The sequence below is a fragment of the Musa acuminata genome, chromosome BXJ3-11 (assembly GCF_036884655.1).
Source record: "Musa acuminata AAA Group cultivar baxijiao chromosome BXJ3-11, Cavendish_Baxijiao_AAA, whole genome shotgun sequence".
Taxonomy (NCBI): Eukaryota; Viridiplantae; Streptophyta; class Magnoliopsida; order Zingiberales; family Musaceae; genus Musa; species Musa acuminata.
Window position 1 is genome coordinate 6,268,449 of NC_088359.1, and position 19,860 is coordinate 6,288,308.

General features: G+C 41.0%; 1 protein-coding gene and 1 long non-coding RNA gene across 3 annotated transcripts; both read right to left on the reverse strand.

Annotated features, from left to right (window-relative positions):
- Window positions 1-6,701: 6,701 nt before the first annotated feature.
- LOC103970657 (MADS-box transcription factor 50) lies at window positions 6,702-13,346 on the reverse strand. Its single transcript, XM_009384525.3, has 7 exons — window positions 12,861-13,346; window positions 8,057-8,138; window positions 7,567-7,628; window positions 7,362-7,461; window positions 7,244-7,285; window positions 7,109-7,150; window positions 6,702-7,009 (listed from the first exon to the last, which is right to left on the reverse strand). Exons 1-7 carry the CDS (start codon window positions 13,040-13,042, stop codon window positions 6,893-6,895), a joined length of 627 nt encoding a protein of 208 aa, XP_009382800.1. The 5' UTR covers window positions 13,043-13,346; the 3' UTR covers window positions 6,702-6,892.
- A 3,278-nt stretch (window positions 13,347-16,624) lies between these two features.
- LOC135652386 (uncharacterized) lies at window positions 16,625-18,211 on the reverse strand. 2 transcript variants are annotated; one of them, XR_010502118.1, is made up of 4 exons: window positions 17,939-18,211; window positions 17,679-17,858; window positions 17,482-17,577; window positions 16,625-16,846 (listed from the first exon to the last, which is right to left on the reverse strand). It is a non-coding gene; the product is annotated as an uncharacterized LOC135652386 (long non-coding RNA). The 2 variants fall into 2 exon arrangements; XR_010502117.1 differs by lacking the exon at window positions 16,625-16,846 and having other exon boundaries at window positions 17,090-17,577.
- Window positions 18,212-19,860: the final 1,649 nt, after the last annotated feature.

The window sequence follows — 19,860 nt, forward strand, 5'->3', positions numbered from 1 at the left end:
AAGTCAATCAAAATGGGGTTGGCAAGCCTATTGTAAACCCTCTATATGCTGTGCAAAGCATCAACGAAATTGAAAGACATAAACATACATAAGTATTACATCAAACACCTTATTTACAGCTTTATCTATGACATTCTCCCCTACTTATTTCTTTGACGTCTTTGTCAAAGCCTTAGTGACGTTGCATCTCCTTATCATTGTTGAATTTTTAATATTCTGCTCTAGTTGCAAAGTTCTCAATTACTCTTCATTGTAGTTGTTGAGTAGTCAAATTTTGATCCGTCATGTTGTTTTAACTCATCGATGACTTTAACTCTAGTGTTGGGTTGGCTGAGTTGTACTGATCATTGTTAGTTCCTAGGAATCCTTCACATGAAGGAAAAGACATTCTTTATTATGTGTTAGTATCTCAAATGTCTCATGTCGTTTGAATTGGGTAGATACTTATTAGAGCTTTAGAGAGCATCGTCTTGTAGACTTTGAAGTTTTTAAGATCTTTCCTCCACAAAATTTTTATACTAATTTATCTTCTACTTACTTATCGCCTCCAAATAGGTATGCATCACTTCCACTTTCAATTGATATTCCATTAGAAAATAAAGTAGATAATTTACTCTCAATAACACCATTCACTATTGGTGAGGATTTGACAACTGTTGTATTCCACTAGGTTTCTTCAAAGGGTCTTTGAACCTATGTAGAGCTCCTTTACTAGATAAATAAGAAAACTATGGTACTTGTTTTCACCCATTCTCTTAAGAGTTGAGAAGGCAAATGTTACTCGACTTTGCCCGCCTCATCGAAGGTTGTACTTCATACATCGAGCTGGTTATTAGCCTTCACTTGCTCTTTGCTCATACTTTCAAAGTACCCGAAGTGGTTGCACTCCTTTCATTAAGTTAGCTATTGCAATTTACTTTCTTATTGCTATCAAACTGCTAAAATGGAAGAAATTTTGCCCGAAAAGAGTAAAATTTTACTTGGACTTAGAGCAAGTCTCTAGTAGTTTTGGTCACTTTTGGGATTATACCATCTTTTCCATCATTTTTGTCGCCTACTCCTTTGAGTAGAAAATGTATAGTACCGCGTACTGCTTACTTCGTTCCTTAGTCAAGCCTTTCTTCATTAACCCAAAGCCCTCCACTTTTGACTATTTTAATGAGAAGCATATGGACACCGATCTTATCATGTTCCTTAGCATTTACCCTTCAGTCTTATCTCAATACTTAGAGTTTGCCTCTGCATTCCCTTCCTCCTTAATCCCTTTCACGATTAAGCACTGTCCTTCCATGAGAGCAAGGATCGATAACTTTTTTGAAGTCCCGCCTTTGTGATACTATGATACTACCATGCCCATGACCCTACTATCTGTCGTCTCATATTTGTGCCCCTTTATTTGTGATATGTAGATCCGCCTTTACGCAATGTTATATTTCTCTAAGTCCACCTTCATTCTAATCGATACTTGATTTTGGGTAGCTAAGTCCATCTAGACCCATCATCGCTTCCTTGCCCCTTTCAACAATCTGCTTCAATACCTTTGTGTTCTCCAAGTAATTCCCCTTAATCGATGAAAAGACAAACTGCAACTCTCACGCATGGCCTCCGCCATTATGTTGTAGGGCTAGTATCGATTTTGTTCTCCTTTGGTATTAACGTTCATTTACTCGATCTTATCCTTTGACTTACTTGGCTCCCTTAAGCAAATATGAGCTCTAGAGTAATCCAACTCTCCAACCGCTCTGATAATACCTCTATATGATCAAGTCCCCCTATGAGACTCACTAGTACTTGCACTTAGAATTCTCCTTTGGTGGTACACATCCCACATATGCGGATGATTAAGGCTTTCATTTAATGTAAAATTTGATACACACATAAAAGACATGCATTTGCAGTACTATAACATTTACTCCTTGAATCTATAGCCCTTCTTGTCGTCATATTATTTGCCGAAGTAGAGCTCCTAATAGCTCCCAATCATACATCCATATGATCTAGTCTCTCGTGGGACTTCTCTCATATGTGTCATATTGCCTCGAATTGTTTCACCATAATTTGCTACATCATGTTGCCTCTTGGTGACATCTCTATTGTATTTTAATTTTATGGGATGAACTCGGATTGCGATCTCTCTATGTGTAGGCTCTGCTAGCATATTGCAGGGCCTCTGCTACCTCCAATTATGTTTGCTCCTTTGGCAATTGACCTTCATCCATCAGGGTCATACTTGGATAAAGTGTAGCTCTAGGAGAGTATATCGCCTAGCATCTCTTAAAGTTCACCAACTTTACTAAAATTGGTGCATCACTATCTGGATCGTGAGCCTCTGCCCCCTCAACACAATCTCTACTATGCACCACTTCCTTCGTGAGAACTTGAATTGTAGCACTATGTCACATTCTTCAAGAGTACTTGCATCTGTGTCCTCTTGCCTTGTGACAAGGTATTCTAACCCCAACTTCGCCATCACAATTTGAGTGGCCTTAGCTCCTTCATCAAATGCTTCGCTGAGATAAGTTACGCGTGCCTCGAAGCTCCCTTCAACTTTGGCACCATGCAAATAAGTTTGCTCCATCAGAACGAGAGACCTATAGAATAATATGATCTTACTCTTGCCTCTATAAAAGTTATGTCATTGACCTCTGTCCAAGGAAAGCTTCGTACATTTACTCCATGTTTCGTCTTCTATGTCGACTTCCTTTATACAGCTTGGTCACTTCATTAAGTTTCACCCAAATTACCCTGCTCCTCGGTTTACATTGAGTTAATGGTGACCTTCGTGCCCACCATTCCACTAATCAACCCTTCGTTAAGTCTGATTTCTACATTGACTCTAAGTGTGTCTTTATTTGGTATTATTTTGGGTTGCTCCCCCACTTGATCTTACAATGCATCTACCAATATATCACCTCATGCATCTACCAATATATCATATCATATGATGACTCATCACTACTCGCTCGGTTTGTTGAGCTTTATAAAGTTATTATCTTGAGGTACCCCCTCATCAACATGTGTTGTTCATTGCATATAATTCTCTCTCTAGATAATTGAGACTTATTCCTCCTAGATATATGTCATGTTAGAGTAATTTTTCTCTTCACATCATTCCCTTTAGAAGTTTCGAAGACCATCATTCTCTTGTACTACTTTGTCTTACTAAACAAACTATGCATTATTCCACCATTGTGAACACACTTGTTAGATTACGACTTTTCGTCGATATAGCCCTCGCTACGCCTCTCAAGGCCTGATAATATACTGAACTTACTATATACTTCAACCTCCTACAAACATATCCTTCCCATATTAAATAGAAAGTTTCAATGCTCCATGACATTGAGTTTTGGCTAACCTGGGATGGCCACAAATAATCTATTGTCCGCATACAAGTCCTTACATCATAAGTATCAAATTCTTTGAGTTAACAAATCTCTTCATTTATATGAGTTTTGTACAACTCTTTCGATCATCGAGCAACCCATCCCTCCTTGCATAGTCTCATCATTTGTGAAGCACTCTGCTTGCCTTGAACACCATCAAATTTAGTTGCTAACATCAAGCTGTAGCTCGAACTGAATCATCCCAACTTTTATGCGCTATGCATTCTTCTTATCTCATTTGTCCTCGTGGTGCCTCTCGTGTGATGGGTTGATCATTCCTCTGAATGTCAATCTTAAATAATTACTCCTTTGGGTGACTCCGTTCTTTATGTCTCTATGGTCATTTTTCTCAAACAATCATGTATGCTAATTGCCCTCAATACAACCTCGCTAGGTCCCTCACATTTTTATGCTAAGTGTTTCTAAGTATGCTTGTCTCGCTCTGATACCATCTATCATGGACTTAACTAGTTTTGACTAAGTCGTGCGGCACCCTTGCGTGTCCATCCGGAAATGGTCAAGCTCTCCTAAATCTCTTATGATCTCTTAAGGACATTCTAAAGAGAAGAGGGGTTAGAAGAAGTATTTAATTTAGGATATCATAAGTAACTATTTTAGCAAATACTTGATAGACAATGTAAATTATAAATAAAGACTTCGCAAGCTCTGAACGATCAAGTGACAAATGATCCAAGGTGGTTCATTACGACCAAAAGTCCCTAGGTGTCTACATGACACTACTGCGAAACAAGACAACAAACTAGCCCTAGATACTACTCAGAAGGCTCATCTGATCATGTGCCACTCAAGTAGCTCGTGGGTGTTATGTCGACAGACATTGCATCACTAGAGCTAAAAAATCTAAAAACGATTGCTTGGATAGCATATTTCTAGACAGTTTTATCTCTATACGATGACGGCACATAACTTATATTTATAAGCCTAAAACAATCACAAAAGTCAATCAAAATGAAACTATCAAGCATACTATAAAATGTCTATATGTTTACAAAATATAAATAAAATCAAAAAATATAAATATACACTAGTATTATATCAAACTCAAATAAGCTTTCGGTCTCATTTAAGATAATAGCACAGTATCGAGGTACTTAAGCTTCGTTTTGCAGTAGCTTCGGTTTTGCTGTCGGATCCAGCAACTCATTTCTACACTTGCATGCATAGAAAAATATGACTGCTTAGCGGATAGCCATTGATTAAAAACCTAGTGAAAAAAGAAATGCGAAATACCATAGAAATATTCCGTACAACAACAGTTCTTCTGACCATTAATAATTTTCACTGGCTCAGTCATGGCAGGAAATTAATTATATGCAAGAAAAAAAAAAAGGGAGTGTGAGCATCAGCAAAGAAATGTGGAGTCGATGTCTTCTTATTCTTCTAGTGCAATTGCTTTTGCACACTGTGATGTTTCTTCAAGTATTCTTCGGTTCTGGTGATAAGGACAAAAATGGCGACACGATGCGCCATGACGTCAGCCACGTCTGGACGACACACTGTCCAAGGGAGTGAGCATTAACGCCGACTTGATGTGCGCCGACGTCAAACTGCCCTCAGGCGACCTCATCGTTTGACCCCGCACGCACGGCCGAGGCAAAGGAAGGCGTCGACCGAAGCTCGCCCATACCCTGCGGCAGTTCGGTCCTCCATGCAACACCAACGGCAATGTCAGACGTCATCAGAGGTACGGTCCTGCCCCGGCAGGCAGGCACATCAGGTAACACTAAACTTGCCTATAAATACCCCCGGATTCTAAACAAAGGAGGGCCATGGACACAGAAGCACTTCTTCATTCGAAACCCCCTCCCCACCCACTGATTTGGTCGTCGGAGTAGTCGGGCCGAGCTTTCGACCCGACCTGTGTGCAGGTGAAAGACCGGCGCCGCCTCTACCCGGCGCTGCGGCGAAGCTTTCCTCCCGGCCTGACGCGACGTCCCGACTAGGCCACCGCAGTCGACCACCGGGAGACCTCGAGGGACGTCGCGCAAGATCACTGTCATTCGGACCCCCGAACAAGCCGCGTCGGCCCCGAGCCCACGGCTAAAAAAGTTGTTTACACCAACAACTGGCATATGCTTCTTTTCTGCAAAATTCTCGGGTTGACTTATTGGATTCTTCTTTCCACCATAGCACAATTATATTTGTTGGAGTGAGAGTTCTTGAGGAAGACTACATGCGTGCCACATGCTCCGAGAGCGAGCAAGAAAGAGTTGGAATGGCTCAAGAAACTTCGTCTTGCACTCGGACTGCACCGACTTAATCGTGCACGAGAAAGGGGTCGGCCTCTTCAGCCGATTCTTGAATCCGTCCCCGGCCAAGAACCGGAAGAGGTGCGGCCTTGCGCCGCCCGAAGAATGCGTCCGAGTCTTTGGCGGCGCGGCTCAGCGAATGCTGCCTCCTCTCCCCGCCTGCTTCTAGAGCTCATTCCTCCTCCGTTCCTGCTGTCCTCCATCTCCGGAAGGGATGCTGCAGCGCGGAAACTCCGGAGCGCCGAGGCTGACACGTGGGCCAATTGAAGGTGACAGCGGTGAAAGGATGAGCAGGGCCTCCGGCGAAGCCCGAGATGGCGGTGGTGGGGGTTTGGCGGGAGCGAAATGAGACGGGGAGAACGAGGAGGCTAGCTAGGTGCCACGTTTGGCGGCGGCGGAACAACGGAGGATGGCCGGAAGGGACTCACTGCAGTCCCAACCAAGGAAGGAAGATGCAGAGGCGGAGCCCGAGAAACGGGAATTCTTGGGCGGCGGCTACCTGTTCGACGAAAGGCCGGCGACCAAGTCTGAGGCGTACAAGGGCGGGCACCGCACCAAGGAGGAGTGGAGCGGGAAACGAAGAAAGGGAAAGGGCGAGGTGTTTCGTTCAGCAGGATGGGAAGGCCGAGGCGGACGAAAGAGACGATGAGACTGATGGCAGCGCGCCGTACCAGTGCGCAGAAGTCAAGCGACCAAACGTCGTTCCCCGCGCTCCTATAGATTCACACATCCGGGGCCCACAGATATCACCCAATGGCAGACTCCGCCGAGTCCACAGCAGCCGCACGGGCGGGACGAGGAGCAAGATAATGCTCGAATAGAAAAAGGACACGTCAACAAAACAACGTCCACGTGGCACGAGTGCCTAAACACAGCGTAGATTCCATCTCTGCCCTAAGATTCGTGTCTCTTGTGGTCTTTAGCAAGTGATCGATCCCTCGAGAAGCTCTCCAAGTAGGAGGACAAAGTGTCTCTCAAGCGCGATAACCTTCCATGTTTGCAGCATTCAGTAGCAATTCTGTGATCACTATTTGCACAACAAACAAAGACATCAAGCTCTGGTAAGCAATCAGCATTCACCAGCATCCACAAACAAGTCTGTCCGAGACATGAGTTCCAACATGATCATTTGCTTGTTCATCACCTACAATGAGGTGTGTGTTTTCTGATTCCTCTTGCTGTACACACACTTGTGTATCGATGGAACTTGGTTTTCAAGAGGTACAATCACGATAATTAGCGAGTTCCCGGCCTTCCGATCATCAGCTCCGTCTCTACCTCCATGCTTTGAGCATTCCGATCGCTTGCAGCAAACTCTGCAGCATGTAATTGTGGCATATTTCCTTCCTTGAACTTTAGTCGATTGATAAGAAATCAAAATGCAAAATTAGTTGATCTTTCATCGAAGATGGACCAGTCTCTTTGCAAGGTAAAATGTAGCAGATTCCTCACCTTTTCGCGCAATAATTTATTCTCCTGCATAAGGCTCCTCTCCTTTGTTTCATGAGGATCACAAGGAGGCAATTGTTAGCTTACAGTAGAAGTTGAAAGCAACAGAGTTCAGCAAGGATGGAATGATGTCTTTACCTTTTCTTTGAGCTCTGCAATCTGTTCGGTTAGGATGCTATGCTGAATGAAGGAAGAGAAGAAGTCTCGAGTCACAATCGATCAGCAAGAGAAGATAGGAAGTGCCATTAGAACTTACTTTTCTGTTTCTGATCTGCCTTAGGCTCTCCTCTAGCTGATTCCCTAGCTCATGCAATTCCTCTGCCGAACAAGATTCCAAGCTTTCACCCAACAGCTTCCTGCAGCGGATGATACTCTCCAAAGTGTTCAGCAGTGTTAACCGGAAAGAACATTTGACTTGTGGCAAGAACAGTGAGAATGAACTCCGGTCAGAGTGCCATTACCTTTTCTGGGCTTCAATAAGTTCAATCTGCTTGGCCATATTTTTGGCTTCAGATACCAAATTCTGCAACACAGGAGGGAACCAAAGGAGATATCAAATTGTTTTCCATGAACATTGTAAGTCCCTTCTATGATTCATTAGCTGACTATCGTAGAGTGATTGACAACATCATTCTTCCTTTTCTTCTTTGAAGGAAGATATCTTTGGTCATTGTTGATAGCACTGAAGTGGAATGGTAATCAGTCATAACAGATACTTTTGGAGTTACTTAAGTTTCAGAATTTAATGTAGAATTTAGCTAATGCTTTAGATCATCCAAACAATGTTTCATCAACTTTGATGTTTGCAATGAAATCTCCAGTGAGTCTTGTCACATTCCTCAAGTCAGGTTCTAGCAGTTCATGCTAAACTGTGCTTTCTTGCATGCCTACACTAATCCAAATCCAGATAGCAAAACGGGGAAATCATGTAAAAGATGAAGCATGCTCAACCTGCATCTTTTGATCCACCAAACTCTGTTTGCAATTTACATCTTTTGTGTGAATCATATAGCGGTGGATCGTCTTTTCAACACTGGACAACAAAAATGGACAAGTTTAAGTCAGATATTTTACAAAATGCAATCTGGAAAGCATAGGAACCAAAAGCAGAAATTCTGTTCTCACAGAAGCTAACTCAATTATGTCTATGCATCCGATAAATTAGATCACATTACAAAAACATCATATTGCAACTGAGCTGGAAAACAAAGAAAAAGGAGACTTTAGGTAGTCGGCCAGGCTATCTTCTATATTATTAGGCTATGAAAATCCTTGCAAGGGATCACATTGGGAACTATCTTAGTTTAATGAGAACTCATACAGATGCATCTCAAGACATCAATTTTGCACTGTGGGGTTGCCTTGACAAGGATAGTTATGAATTTAAGTGCAAAAGATTGTGATAATTCAAATGAAATCACATAGATAACTTGGGAGTTCTGATACTAGCTGCTGAATGTCAATCAAATACAGTAAGCTAGATAGGCTAAACATCAGATACAAACTTAGGTACAGAACATAAAGCAATATCAAGATATCAAGAGTCCATTTTCTAATGTTATAGGTGCTCATTTGCTGATAGGACTGCCTAAAACATGGGAAAGATTTGAATGGTATATTTGGACCAATATGAGATGGAACTTATAGATGCAATAATATGTGCACAAGAAGCAATCTTAACCCACAAATAGAGAGGTGTTTTCCATTGACATGAATCATATTTATACTCATAACATAAAGAAGCAACCTTAACATGGCCCCAACAGTTTCCAAAAGCTACCAAAGCATGGCTAATATCTCTATGTTCAACTTAAGACCAAGAGATAGATATTGAATTGTATAGGGGAGTGCACACAAGACTATGACTTTGCATGCACAGGTTTTTGGTGATGGTTTCAATGTAAAATGCAGTGAGTCAAAGAAAAGTAGACAAGAAACATGTATCTACATGATGCTATAGTGAAAGTAAGAACATAACAAGTATTTGAACAAGTGTAAAATTGGAAGGGAATTACATCAAATGCCAAGCTCCAATGCTGGTTTTTGGTTTTCTCCTTTATTCTTATATATGGATATTAAGTGGAACTATCCAATTTATCCTCAGAAATAGACAAAAAAAAAGGTAAAGTGACACATTACAAAGAATTGGTTTTGATGCTATACCATGCAAAAGTTGTGTCTGTGTGTATGTATACATTCAATTGACACATGTAGCTAAATATGTTGGATATATGCACTTTATTGATAATGCCTACAAACACAAATAACATGATAAACTACTACTTTCATGCATTATTTATTCAAAAAGTAACTATTTAATTTGAAAATATAGATTCATAAAATAGACACAAATGAATGAGAATGAGCAAATGACATTCATATTCAAAACCACAATGCTCTCGAGACAGTTTTACCTTGAGAAAAAAGAAAACTCAAGATGAAAAAAAAAAAAACTATTTTGGAATCGAGTCGGGGTACTATATTTTTTAGAATGGAGCATAATCTCATGACATTTGTGACAAATTAGAAGTACAGATTGAGAGAAGGAAGAGTCAGGATAGTGTAACTCGATTTGGACATGCAGTCAAATTTGTGATTGCACCTTGATAAGTGGGTGAAGTCAACTTCAACATGCTGCAGATGAAGAGAAAGAGTATCGAAGGTTGCACTAATAATATTAACTGATATGAAGGGCTTAGATGAACTAAATGACACTTTTCTCTAGCAAGCTAAATGGCAAAAAGGATTATCAAGTCTCAATTGATAACTATCGGGAATAAACTGTGCGACAATTCTTGACATGGTTCTATCATTGTTCCTAAAAATGTACACCATGCTAGAGTTTAATTTCTCCTGACTTGATGTGTATTTGAATCGTATTAGCTGGGAATTATCTCGATATGTTCATATCGGTATTGTTATTGTTGCTGTGATTGAAGACCATCGATCCATCTACTGATCCACTCCTCAAACTCATTAAGCTACTCAGCAAATACGAGAAGCAACTCTTGTTACATATGTATATCCTACAGTGCTCACCATTCATGAATAAAATCTGAATGACAATAGTGATACCTCTTCTCTCTGGATGCTCATCTTGCATCATTTTGATCACCTATGTGGCTTGATCATTATGGAACTTGATGAAACATATGTGCATCATTTTGATCACTTATGTGGCTCGATCATTATGGAACTTGATGAAATATAGGGTTACACTTACATTTTAGATCATTAGAGATCACAAAATTTACCAATACACACAAGCAAGATGGGGTGAGATCGTCGCCATTAGCGCCTTACGGTTCAGCAATGTTTCATCTCTAGTCCAAGTGAAATCAACTCTTTGGAATTAATCTATAGGGTTTAGGGTTCATAGTTTTAGGTCTGCCCGTGACAATTGTTTTTATGTTGCGCTAAATAGGTCAGAAACCTTATGCTAAAAAGCAAGGATTCCATAGGTTAGCCGAGGTTTCTCACCGAGTTCATGGTTACAGGAGTCATCCGAGGTTAGGGTTTCTAGGTCACATAACATGTACATACATGTCTATGACGATCTCAAGAGTAGTTTTACCATGCAGAAAGAGTTGTAAGCTTGAGATATCCACATGAAGGCATGCATGGCCATGCTATGTTGCAGCAGTTGACTTGGGATGAGGACTAAGTCTCCTTCGACTTAGTGAGGTGAAAGTGGCAAGGAATATGCAACTCTAAGTCATCCAAAGATGAACTCTATTCTTGAAGAGGATTTAAGTTCCCGTACAGGTTGGCCCTAAGTATCTGACCATAATAATTCTCTAAGCACTCCGTTATTCTCATCAGAACTCAGTACTTCCGACACCCGATTTGTCTCAAGATTTAGTCTAAGGAGAATGGTGGAAGCATAAGCTAGAAAGCAATCCTTCGCAGGCCATATATTACTTCTATCGACTGAAGAAGCAAACATACAAATCAAAATTGGGTCAACGCGATCAAATATTTGGATTAGCTTAGGCGAAAGGTATCCTTTCCCGAATCCTATATTCAGTGCAAGACCCGGTCTATCCTAATAATAATCTACGACACAAAGTCGATTATGTTTCGGTATCAATTGACAAAGACACCAGCAGCTAAGCATTACTGATCCTTCATAACTAAGTTCGAAGACGGCCTACGATGTTTAGCAGCCAATTAACAATTCACTGAACACGTCTAACTGATATAATCAATAGAAATAATATTATAAAGGTCAAGGGGGGCATGAATGATGATAGCTAGCTATCTTCTTCCTCGGAATACCGATTGCGAGTTTGATGATACTGTTGAGGCAAGATCTGAAGGTAACTTGAAGTTCCTGAGGTAATGCACCATAGGATCAAGGAAAACTTATGACTGCAAGCACATGATGTCAGTCAGAATTAGAAGGTACAACTTCATAATCTTGCAACGTTGAAGTTGCAGAGAAAAAGGTTCATAAATGATGAGGCATGCATATCAGCTATAACAAAGAGTCTAAAGTCAAGTCAATGGCTAAAGAGTCAACATTTAAAGATATGATAATTCATGTGTGAGACAAAACCAATAGAAGCACTTGATGTGCAGAAGCTGTCCACTGGTATGTAATCCCCATGAATGAGGATGTTCCATCACATGATCCTAAAATGAAATATGTAATTAGGATTTCTAAAGATAAATCTTTATGTTATTACATGCATTTACTGAAGAAAGACAATATATATAAACAGAAAAGAATGGGACTTAGCATTGAGGAATCAAACCAAAGTCGCTGCTTATCGATGCACCTTAACAAGAAGGTGTGTTTGGAGTCTCATCTTTGAGAAATGCCATTAACTTGAGGCAAGCACAAAAAAGATGCAAGAAAAGGGATTGTGACCAAAGTAGGAAGATATATCTCCAAGAAATAGAGCTCTCCACCATATTTAGCTGTGACCTATTTCCAAGTGTCTAGTACAAGTGTTGCACTAAAGAACAAACTCTGGAACTATGATGTAGAAGCAAAGTAGGGTGCTTGCTATTAATTTCATGATTAATGCTCTCAAGTAAATCAGTTGATATATAGAAACTTCTCTCCAAATAGCTAAAAGGTTGGACTGTGAAATGAAGGCATACTATTAGAGATGGCCAGCATTATGATGGAGCCCCAAACATGCAACCAGAAATAAAAGGACAATACAGCACAATATTTTTTCCTTTTTGGTGCAACAAAACCTTTACCCCTCCATCACTCATCCTCCCTCTTTAGTGAGAAGGACCTGACATGTCTAATAATGGATGCAGCTGTTGGATGTGTACTGCTAATGTGTGAAAGAAATATGAGCTACATGATGGATACCACAAATCTGAAACTAATCTTGCTACATGTAACACCACAAAATCTTGAACATGAGATCTAGATATCTAGTTCGGTTGTGTGATCCTTTGCTGTACATGCGTTGGTAATCTTGAAGACAAATCGACTAAACATCTCCATGGAATACCACTGCAAAAGGCAGTGTTCTCGGAGAGATCAACCGAGTGGAAAAGCTCCTTCTCAGTTTCTAGGTACAGGAGCATCAAAAGGAGAGTGTCCAACTCCTTGCCTGGGAAGCAAAAACCTGTACTGCGTACAGTACAAGGGAGAGAGACCCATCAATTTTGTTGCAGTAATGGAGGCAGAAGACAGGCACCACACACTGATAGATGTCGAGAAGAAGGCATGAAAGGGATCGGTTCCACAGTGATCAGGTGGCGGCAGAAGGGGAGACGAGGAATTAACCTGGAGCTGGAGAACTGGTAGAGTTTGCCGCGGCTGGAGAAGATGATGAGGGCGACCTCGGCGTCGCAGAGGACGGAGAGCTCGTAGGCCTTCTTGAGGAGGCCGTTGCGGCGCTTGGAGAAGGTCACCTGCCGGCTGGCGGCGTTCTCTATCCGCCTCATCTCCGTCTTCCCCCTCACCATCTCTCTCTCTCTCTCTCTCTCTCTCTCCCCAAAGCCACTACCACTCTCCTTGACCTAAACTGCGACCTCCTCAGCTCGGCTATAAAGGGGAAGAAGAAGAGGATGGCTGGCGAACGCACCTCCACAAATGGCTAAAGAATAATCACAGCAACAGCAGCAAACAGTCGCAAAAAAAGAAAAAGAGAAACCTCGTTTTCTTGCACTAACTCGTCCCATTGGTTCGCCTCACTGCCTTTTACTGTACCCCTTTCCTTATTGGTCACACTGTCGTAGATTCGAAACAAAGGATGGAACGAAGGAGGAGGGAGAGGGGGGCGCTTTTTATGGCCACTCGTTTACCTCATGTAGAAGGAGGAGGTTAGGAGTCTGTCTCGGTCGCAGCCATCGAGAAGCAGTTCTCTTTATCTTTTCTTACTCTGGAATTTTGTGTAGGAGTCTCCATTTCCCTTCATTTCTAAGGAAAAGTATGTCTTTCTAAGTTGGGCAGATCCGTCCCTCACACTTGTTTTACCTGTACAGTCTCATGGACTTGGCAGCATTTCCTTCCTTCTTATGGTCGAGAGCTGTAGTGCGGACTATTCAACTATGTTTGCCGTATTTTTCATTGCTCCCATTCACCCTTTTACTCTTTGTTGTTTTTTATTATCATCAACAGATATATATATATATATATATATATATATATATATATATATAAAGAGTCACCACATTAAGAACATAATTATTGTGCTCATGTCGCTAAAAAGGGATTAAACAAGATCGTGATTGAATTTATCATTTAGTTTAACCAATCAAATCAGGGTTTGACGTTTCCTAATTAATGCAAGGAAGACGATTAAGTATCAATAAAAAGATGTATTAAGAGAATACTCATGGATGAATGAAATTGGTGAAAATAGAGTCCGATCGCGTGATTTTTCTATTAAGGTCAAAGTTTGAGGTCCTCATAAAATTCTTAATATGATAGTTATACTATCTCTAAATACAACAAAAGCTACAGCGTAAGTTCTTCTCGCCGGAGATGTAGAGAGAGAAAGAACCTCTTGATCGGACATGGGAACAGGAGATGGAGAGAGAGAGAGAGAGAGAGAGAGAGGACGGACGCGGGTGATTGGCCGTGGGAACGAGAGATGAAGAGAGAGAGAATGAGAGAGAGAAAAGAGGTGGAGGAGGGACGCAAGTGATGGGACGTGGGAACGAAAGGTTAGTGGGTGGGGACAAGGAGCGAACGGGGCGGTGGGTGCGTGTCCGGCAAGGCGTGGGCCGATCGTACGAGGCTGGGTAGCCTACGAGGTGTCGACACGCGCCCCGCCCTCGACGCGGCCGCCCGGCTCACGTGATCCTCCTGTTCCTCACCCTCTACTCTCCTCTCTCTCTCTCTCTCTCTCTCGCTCTCCACATAGATTACACTATCATCGACTCCTCGTCATGCTTCTGCTTCCTCTTCTTAGGTTCTTTAATAAGCTAAAGCTCAGAGAAAGTTCCTCGGCGCGCAAGTCACGGGTGGTGTGAGGGCTGGAGAGAGAGAGAGAAGAAGTGGGGGGGGTGGTTAGCGCGGTGCCGGCGGAGGCGGAGGCGGAGGCGGAGCGATTCGAAGTGTGAGCGCTCCGATCCGCCACAAACCCTTTCGCGCCTTAGATCGCAAGGCCCACAACCACCGCCCACACACCTCGTGGTCTCCCTCACCACACCCCACCCCACATCGCTCCCCCGCGCGGCGGACCTCGTGATCCGCTTGGGTTCCGCCGGCCCGTCCGACTGGAGCCTCCGCTTGAGTCACGAGGCTTTTCCTTGTTGCGGAGTGATGGGGACGGCATCTGTGGGGCCCTAACTTTTCAGTTAGCTCTGCCCGTCGCCTTTGACGGAAAAGGTTTGGGTGCAAAGCATCGGTAGGTTTCTGAATTGTAGTGGCTGTTGAAGGTAATGATACAACACCATTGCATCGATCCCATGCTTATCAGAATCCAATATACCATCCATCCAATTAAATCTTGGACTATTAGGTCATTAATTGAATCGATTAAATATGTAATCAAGTTAATGTGACCAGAACTTTTGCGCCGGAGAAGTGAGATAGTAATTAATATATGGATGACTTCAGAAAAATAAAAAAATATAGTGCCAAACCATATATGTAAGCAAATATATGATCTTTCTGCAGTTTTCTCAATGGTTTTAAAAAGGGAATCAAGTTACTATAGACAATCCCTTTCCGTGGTAACACAGTCCTATCATTTGGCTATCTAATAATCATTCTTGACGTAATTGATTTTATATATATATATATATATATATATATATATATATATATATATATATATATATATATGATCAAAAGGTGTTAGTGTTAGTTTGAAAAATGATGATGGAACATGAATGACATGCTTACCCAACAGCAACATGGTTGACTAGGAAGTCTCACACTTGGAATCCTATTTCTCCGTTTGCCAGTATGGAGATCATGGCAGCTAACCCAACAGATTGAAGATTTTTGTGAAGAATGAGTGATCAATCAATCCATATTTCAGGATCTTCTTCCTGAACCAAGATGCCCAATAGCTTCTGTTACACTACAATTAATCTGTTGGAATGAAAAGAGATTTTACATGACTCATGATCTAAAGAACACATTGATCCAAAGAAACATAACCTGTGGCATCTCTATTTTAGTTGACAACAAGCAGGAGCAGCAACTAGAAACTTTCCAGCACCACAAAGTAGTATGATTATGCTTTTCAGTTATACATGGAAAATGATCAAGCAAATCAGTACAAAATCAAGAAGTTGCTTCAACAGCTACAACTTAAAGATGTTCTTCAGCTGTGCATGTATAATAGCAAATCTAATCAGGTTGTTTCGGAATTTGGCACTTTTGATGAATTTAAAGAATTCATCAATGATGATCAGTATCTATCATCTGAAGAGAATTAATAATTTCCATGTGTAACTTTTTCCAATTTATCAAGACTAAAAATAATAATATCAGGTCATACGAAATAAGAATCAGGATAACAATTACGATACATCAGGTAAATGTAACTAACAGGAGTTGAAGTTTATGACCCAGAGAAGGAAGTTTTATGAAAATAGGGTATTTGGTCAGGAAGTTTAGGTGTTGATGCAGAGTCAATTTCTTGTTATTTCCCATTTTAATGCAAACCGCTTTTGAATCATTTACACTGTTCTATTATTTGCGGTGTTTCTCAAGAAATTTCATACTGAAAAACAACAGGTTTGAGTCACTGGAAGGAATTCAGTGGACACCCTTGGTCAAGGCAACAAGAAATTCAGACTGCCAAACAGACAAAAAGAGAATGAAATAACAATCATTTTTGAAGCATTGGGAAAGATGTGGGACTTGATATCTGCCAGCATGGCTGAAAAAGAATATCAAAAGAACTGAGAATGTTCCCAGAGATAAGACCAAAGTTAATTACCTGATTCTTTTAGCAACAAAATGAGAACAGATCATGATGTAGAGGAACTTGCATTTACCACTAATGTCTTGCTCTGACAAATAATAAAAGAAGTTGGCTTCCCTGATATAATAGAAAAACAAAGAATATTTGAACATAAAATTGATCACATGCAAATAAGATCAATTTTTATAATTCCAGCTCTGAACCAGAGTATAACATTAGTTACTGGAATGAGAGCAACAAAAATGTGACATGTTTTTCTTACTGGAGTATAACACTGCTTTAGAAGTGAATCAAGTGATGATTCCACGGCACAATGATCTCTCTCAATGAAGCTCTAATATAACCAGAGTGGGGGTGATAACAGAAATAAATTAGAATGATCCTGCATCACATAAGATAAAAAGAAGACCTATCGTGAATAAAGATCAGTGCATCTTGTGGAAGAAATCATACGGTCATGAAAAGTTCTGGACCAACTCATGATACTTGAATAGATTGGTGAGCATTGTTGCATGACCTACCAATGCAGAGAGTATGTAACACAGAAACAATTGACTGTACAAGAATTTTGTGCACATATGCTAGACCTTTGGAACAAGAATACGCCAAAGCGGCAAAGACAGAGTAAAAAACCAAAGACAATTTTAATACCAAATTAATATAGGAAAACATACAGAATTTAACAGCTTAGCTAATGAAGGTATAGAGTCAAATTAAGCAATTTTGCTGCAACTACATAATTTGACAAGTCTATAATAATTGGTCTCCCTAATTTCTGCAAACAAAGAGCAGTGGAAACCTGAAGATTTTTATTTGAACACAGAGACCTATCTGAAGAATACTTGGCACTTAAGAACGATCTAGTATCAATTTGTATGATCCACAAAGAGCGGACAAGCTGCATCAGCTTCGAAGAAGCTAATGGATTATTAGCTACGCATCGAAGGAAATAAAGATTGGTGTGCTAACACCTCCAAACGGTCCCCTACTTGGTCAGGTATAGACTGAGGAAATTACCGACAGAAACCGCTGTATGAGTTGCCAGATCAACAGAAACTGCAGCCAGAAGGAGTGCAGCACCAATTTCGAGTCACATTCATGCCCGGTTCCAGTCTACACTCAAAGAATGAAAAGACTGAACGCGCAAATAACACTAAGCAACAAAAGGGATCTAATGGAAGCCCCAGTCAACCGAGAAAGAGCACAAGCAGTACCTTTAGACGGGTTCATCAGTGGCGACGATGAAATCACATGGTTGTTTGTGAAGAAGGGAGAAGCATTTCCGAGAAGATCCGGACATCACCGCAGGCCCAGGTCGAGAGCTTTCTCGTGATCCGGCTTCTGTTCCAGCTGGGCAGAAGTTCGGAACCCCTTTCTCTTCATCTCCCTCTCGCCTTACTCGATCAACAATTCTACATCAAACAACACACTAGCAAACATCGAATACCACGATGGGAATCGTCGTCGAACCTACTGTTCTAGTAATCGTAGGATTCCGCGATGCCAACCGAATGCGATCGCCTCGGAGGCGTAAGAGGTCGTAAGAGGAGCATCGGCCGTGGACCCCCTCTTCGGAATCCGAGAACAGGGTTTACTTGCAAGCCGAAACCAAAGGAAAATATCTGATATTAAAGATCGAAGTAGGGTTTTCGGAGTGATCGAAGGGGGTTAGGGTTATTTACCGTCGCCGGCCAGCGGAGATGGGATCTCGGTTTGGTTCCGTTGTTGAAGGCGAGACAGAGGTGGAAGCATGATGCTATTGCTGGTTACGACGGCGCGTGGTTTGCCCTTTTATAGAGTTTAGGCGTCGGACCGGACCGGACCGGACCGACTCAGCATGATTCAACATCAAAAATAACTATTTGAAATTTATACCCCCTTGTTATTAATTTTTTTTATAAATATTCTGACCACGGTGCAGTCGAATAAATTGGATTCCTATATCTCATTTAGGAACTACAACGTTATGATTTATTATATCCATACTCGATGAATCGAGTGAATGATTATGTATATGATAATTTACCGAGTCACAAGGAGTTATGATAGGTATGATTCATAGCCACTTGATATTGAGCCTAGAGTATCATACACATATGGTAAGTATTGCGATTAGCAGAGATTCAAACATGAGATATCCGTTGGAGCCTCTATCTTATTGGATGTCCAATAAACCCCTGAATTATTGGATCTTATGGATAATATCCAATAAGAGCTAATGAGAGATTATTGAGTATAGATCCACTAATCCAAGAGATTTAGGTAATTAGATAGAGATCCAATACCCAATATGGTAGGATCCATTAGGGTTAAGTGGTAAGAACTTCTATAAATAGGAAAGGCCAAAAGATAGCATAGGCTAGTCACATCTTAATCTCCCTCCTATTCTCCTCCCTCTCCTCTCCTCAACCAACAACCCTAGTTGAGGGTGTGTGGACAGCAAGAAAGGTCGACCTTTCTTGATCACATAGTGCACGTGGAGAGGAAGATCGTGCAGTGATTTGAGGAGCATCTTCGCCGCATTTGCCATGTGGATTTGTACGAAAAATCTAGGGGTGACATCATATGCACAGCGGAAGAACATAAAACAAAATCTTATATTTTTATAAAAAGGTTTCATCATCGTGTGAAGATTGGTGCGAAAAAATCTACGAAATTTAAAACCATGTCTGAGATAGTTGTGTTACCAAGGGAGATCGTATATCTATGAAATCATACAGATCTATGGTAGATGACAAAGGAGGTCAAGTGTACTCCTCTCCGGTAGTGATCCACTCATTAGGGGTTGCGAAACACTCTTTGAATTGCTGCCCAAATCTCCACACCTATTATCTGAGGAGGAGGAGAGAGGAGAGAGGAGAATAGGATATGGCAACCAAGAAGCCTAACATATGGCGCTTTGGTTCTCTTCTATTTATAGAGGCCCCTTGTCAACTTAACTCTAATGAATCATGCCCTATTGGGTATTGAATCTCCATCAAACTACTCAAGTCTCCTAGATTAGTGGATCTCTACCTAATAATCTCTTATTAGTTCTTATTGGATCTCATCTATAGGATCTAATAATTTAAGATTTAATTGATATCCAATAAGATAGGGGTTCTGACAGATATCTCATATCTGAAACTTTACTTATCGCAATACCTACCATATATGTTCACCCTCTAGGCTCAATATCGAGCTAACTATGAGTCATACTTATCAGAACTCTTTTTGGCTCAGTGAATTATTATCTTCATAATAATTCATTCGACTTATCGACTACATGTACCTATAGTCTCTTATTTGAACTTACATGTCCAAACAATATAAGAGAATTCATTCCTCAAATAATATAAGAGAATCCAATCATTTGGACATATATGTCCACAGTTATCATGTACCTATAATCTCTCA

Excerpts from the sequence above, each read along its gene's own strand:
- LOC103970657 (XM_009384525.3), bottom strand. The coding sequence starts at position 13,042 with ATGGTGAGGGGGAAGACGGAGATGAGGCGGATAGAGAACGCCGCCAGC. Across the intron at positions 7,286-7,361 it reads GGCAGATCAGAAACAGAAAA|CATAGCATCCTAACCGAACA; the intron begins GTAAGTTCTAAT and ends TCCTTCATTCAG. Across the intron at positions 7,151-7,243 it reads TTGCAGAGCTCAAAGAAAAG|GAGAGGAGCCTTATGCAGGA; the intron begins GTAAAGACATCA and ends CATGAAACAAAG.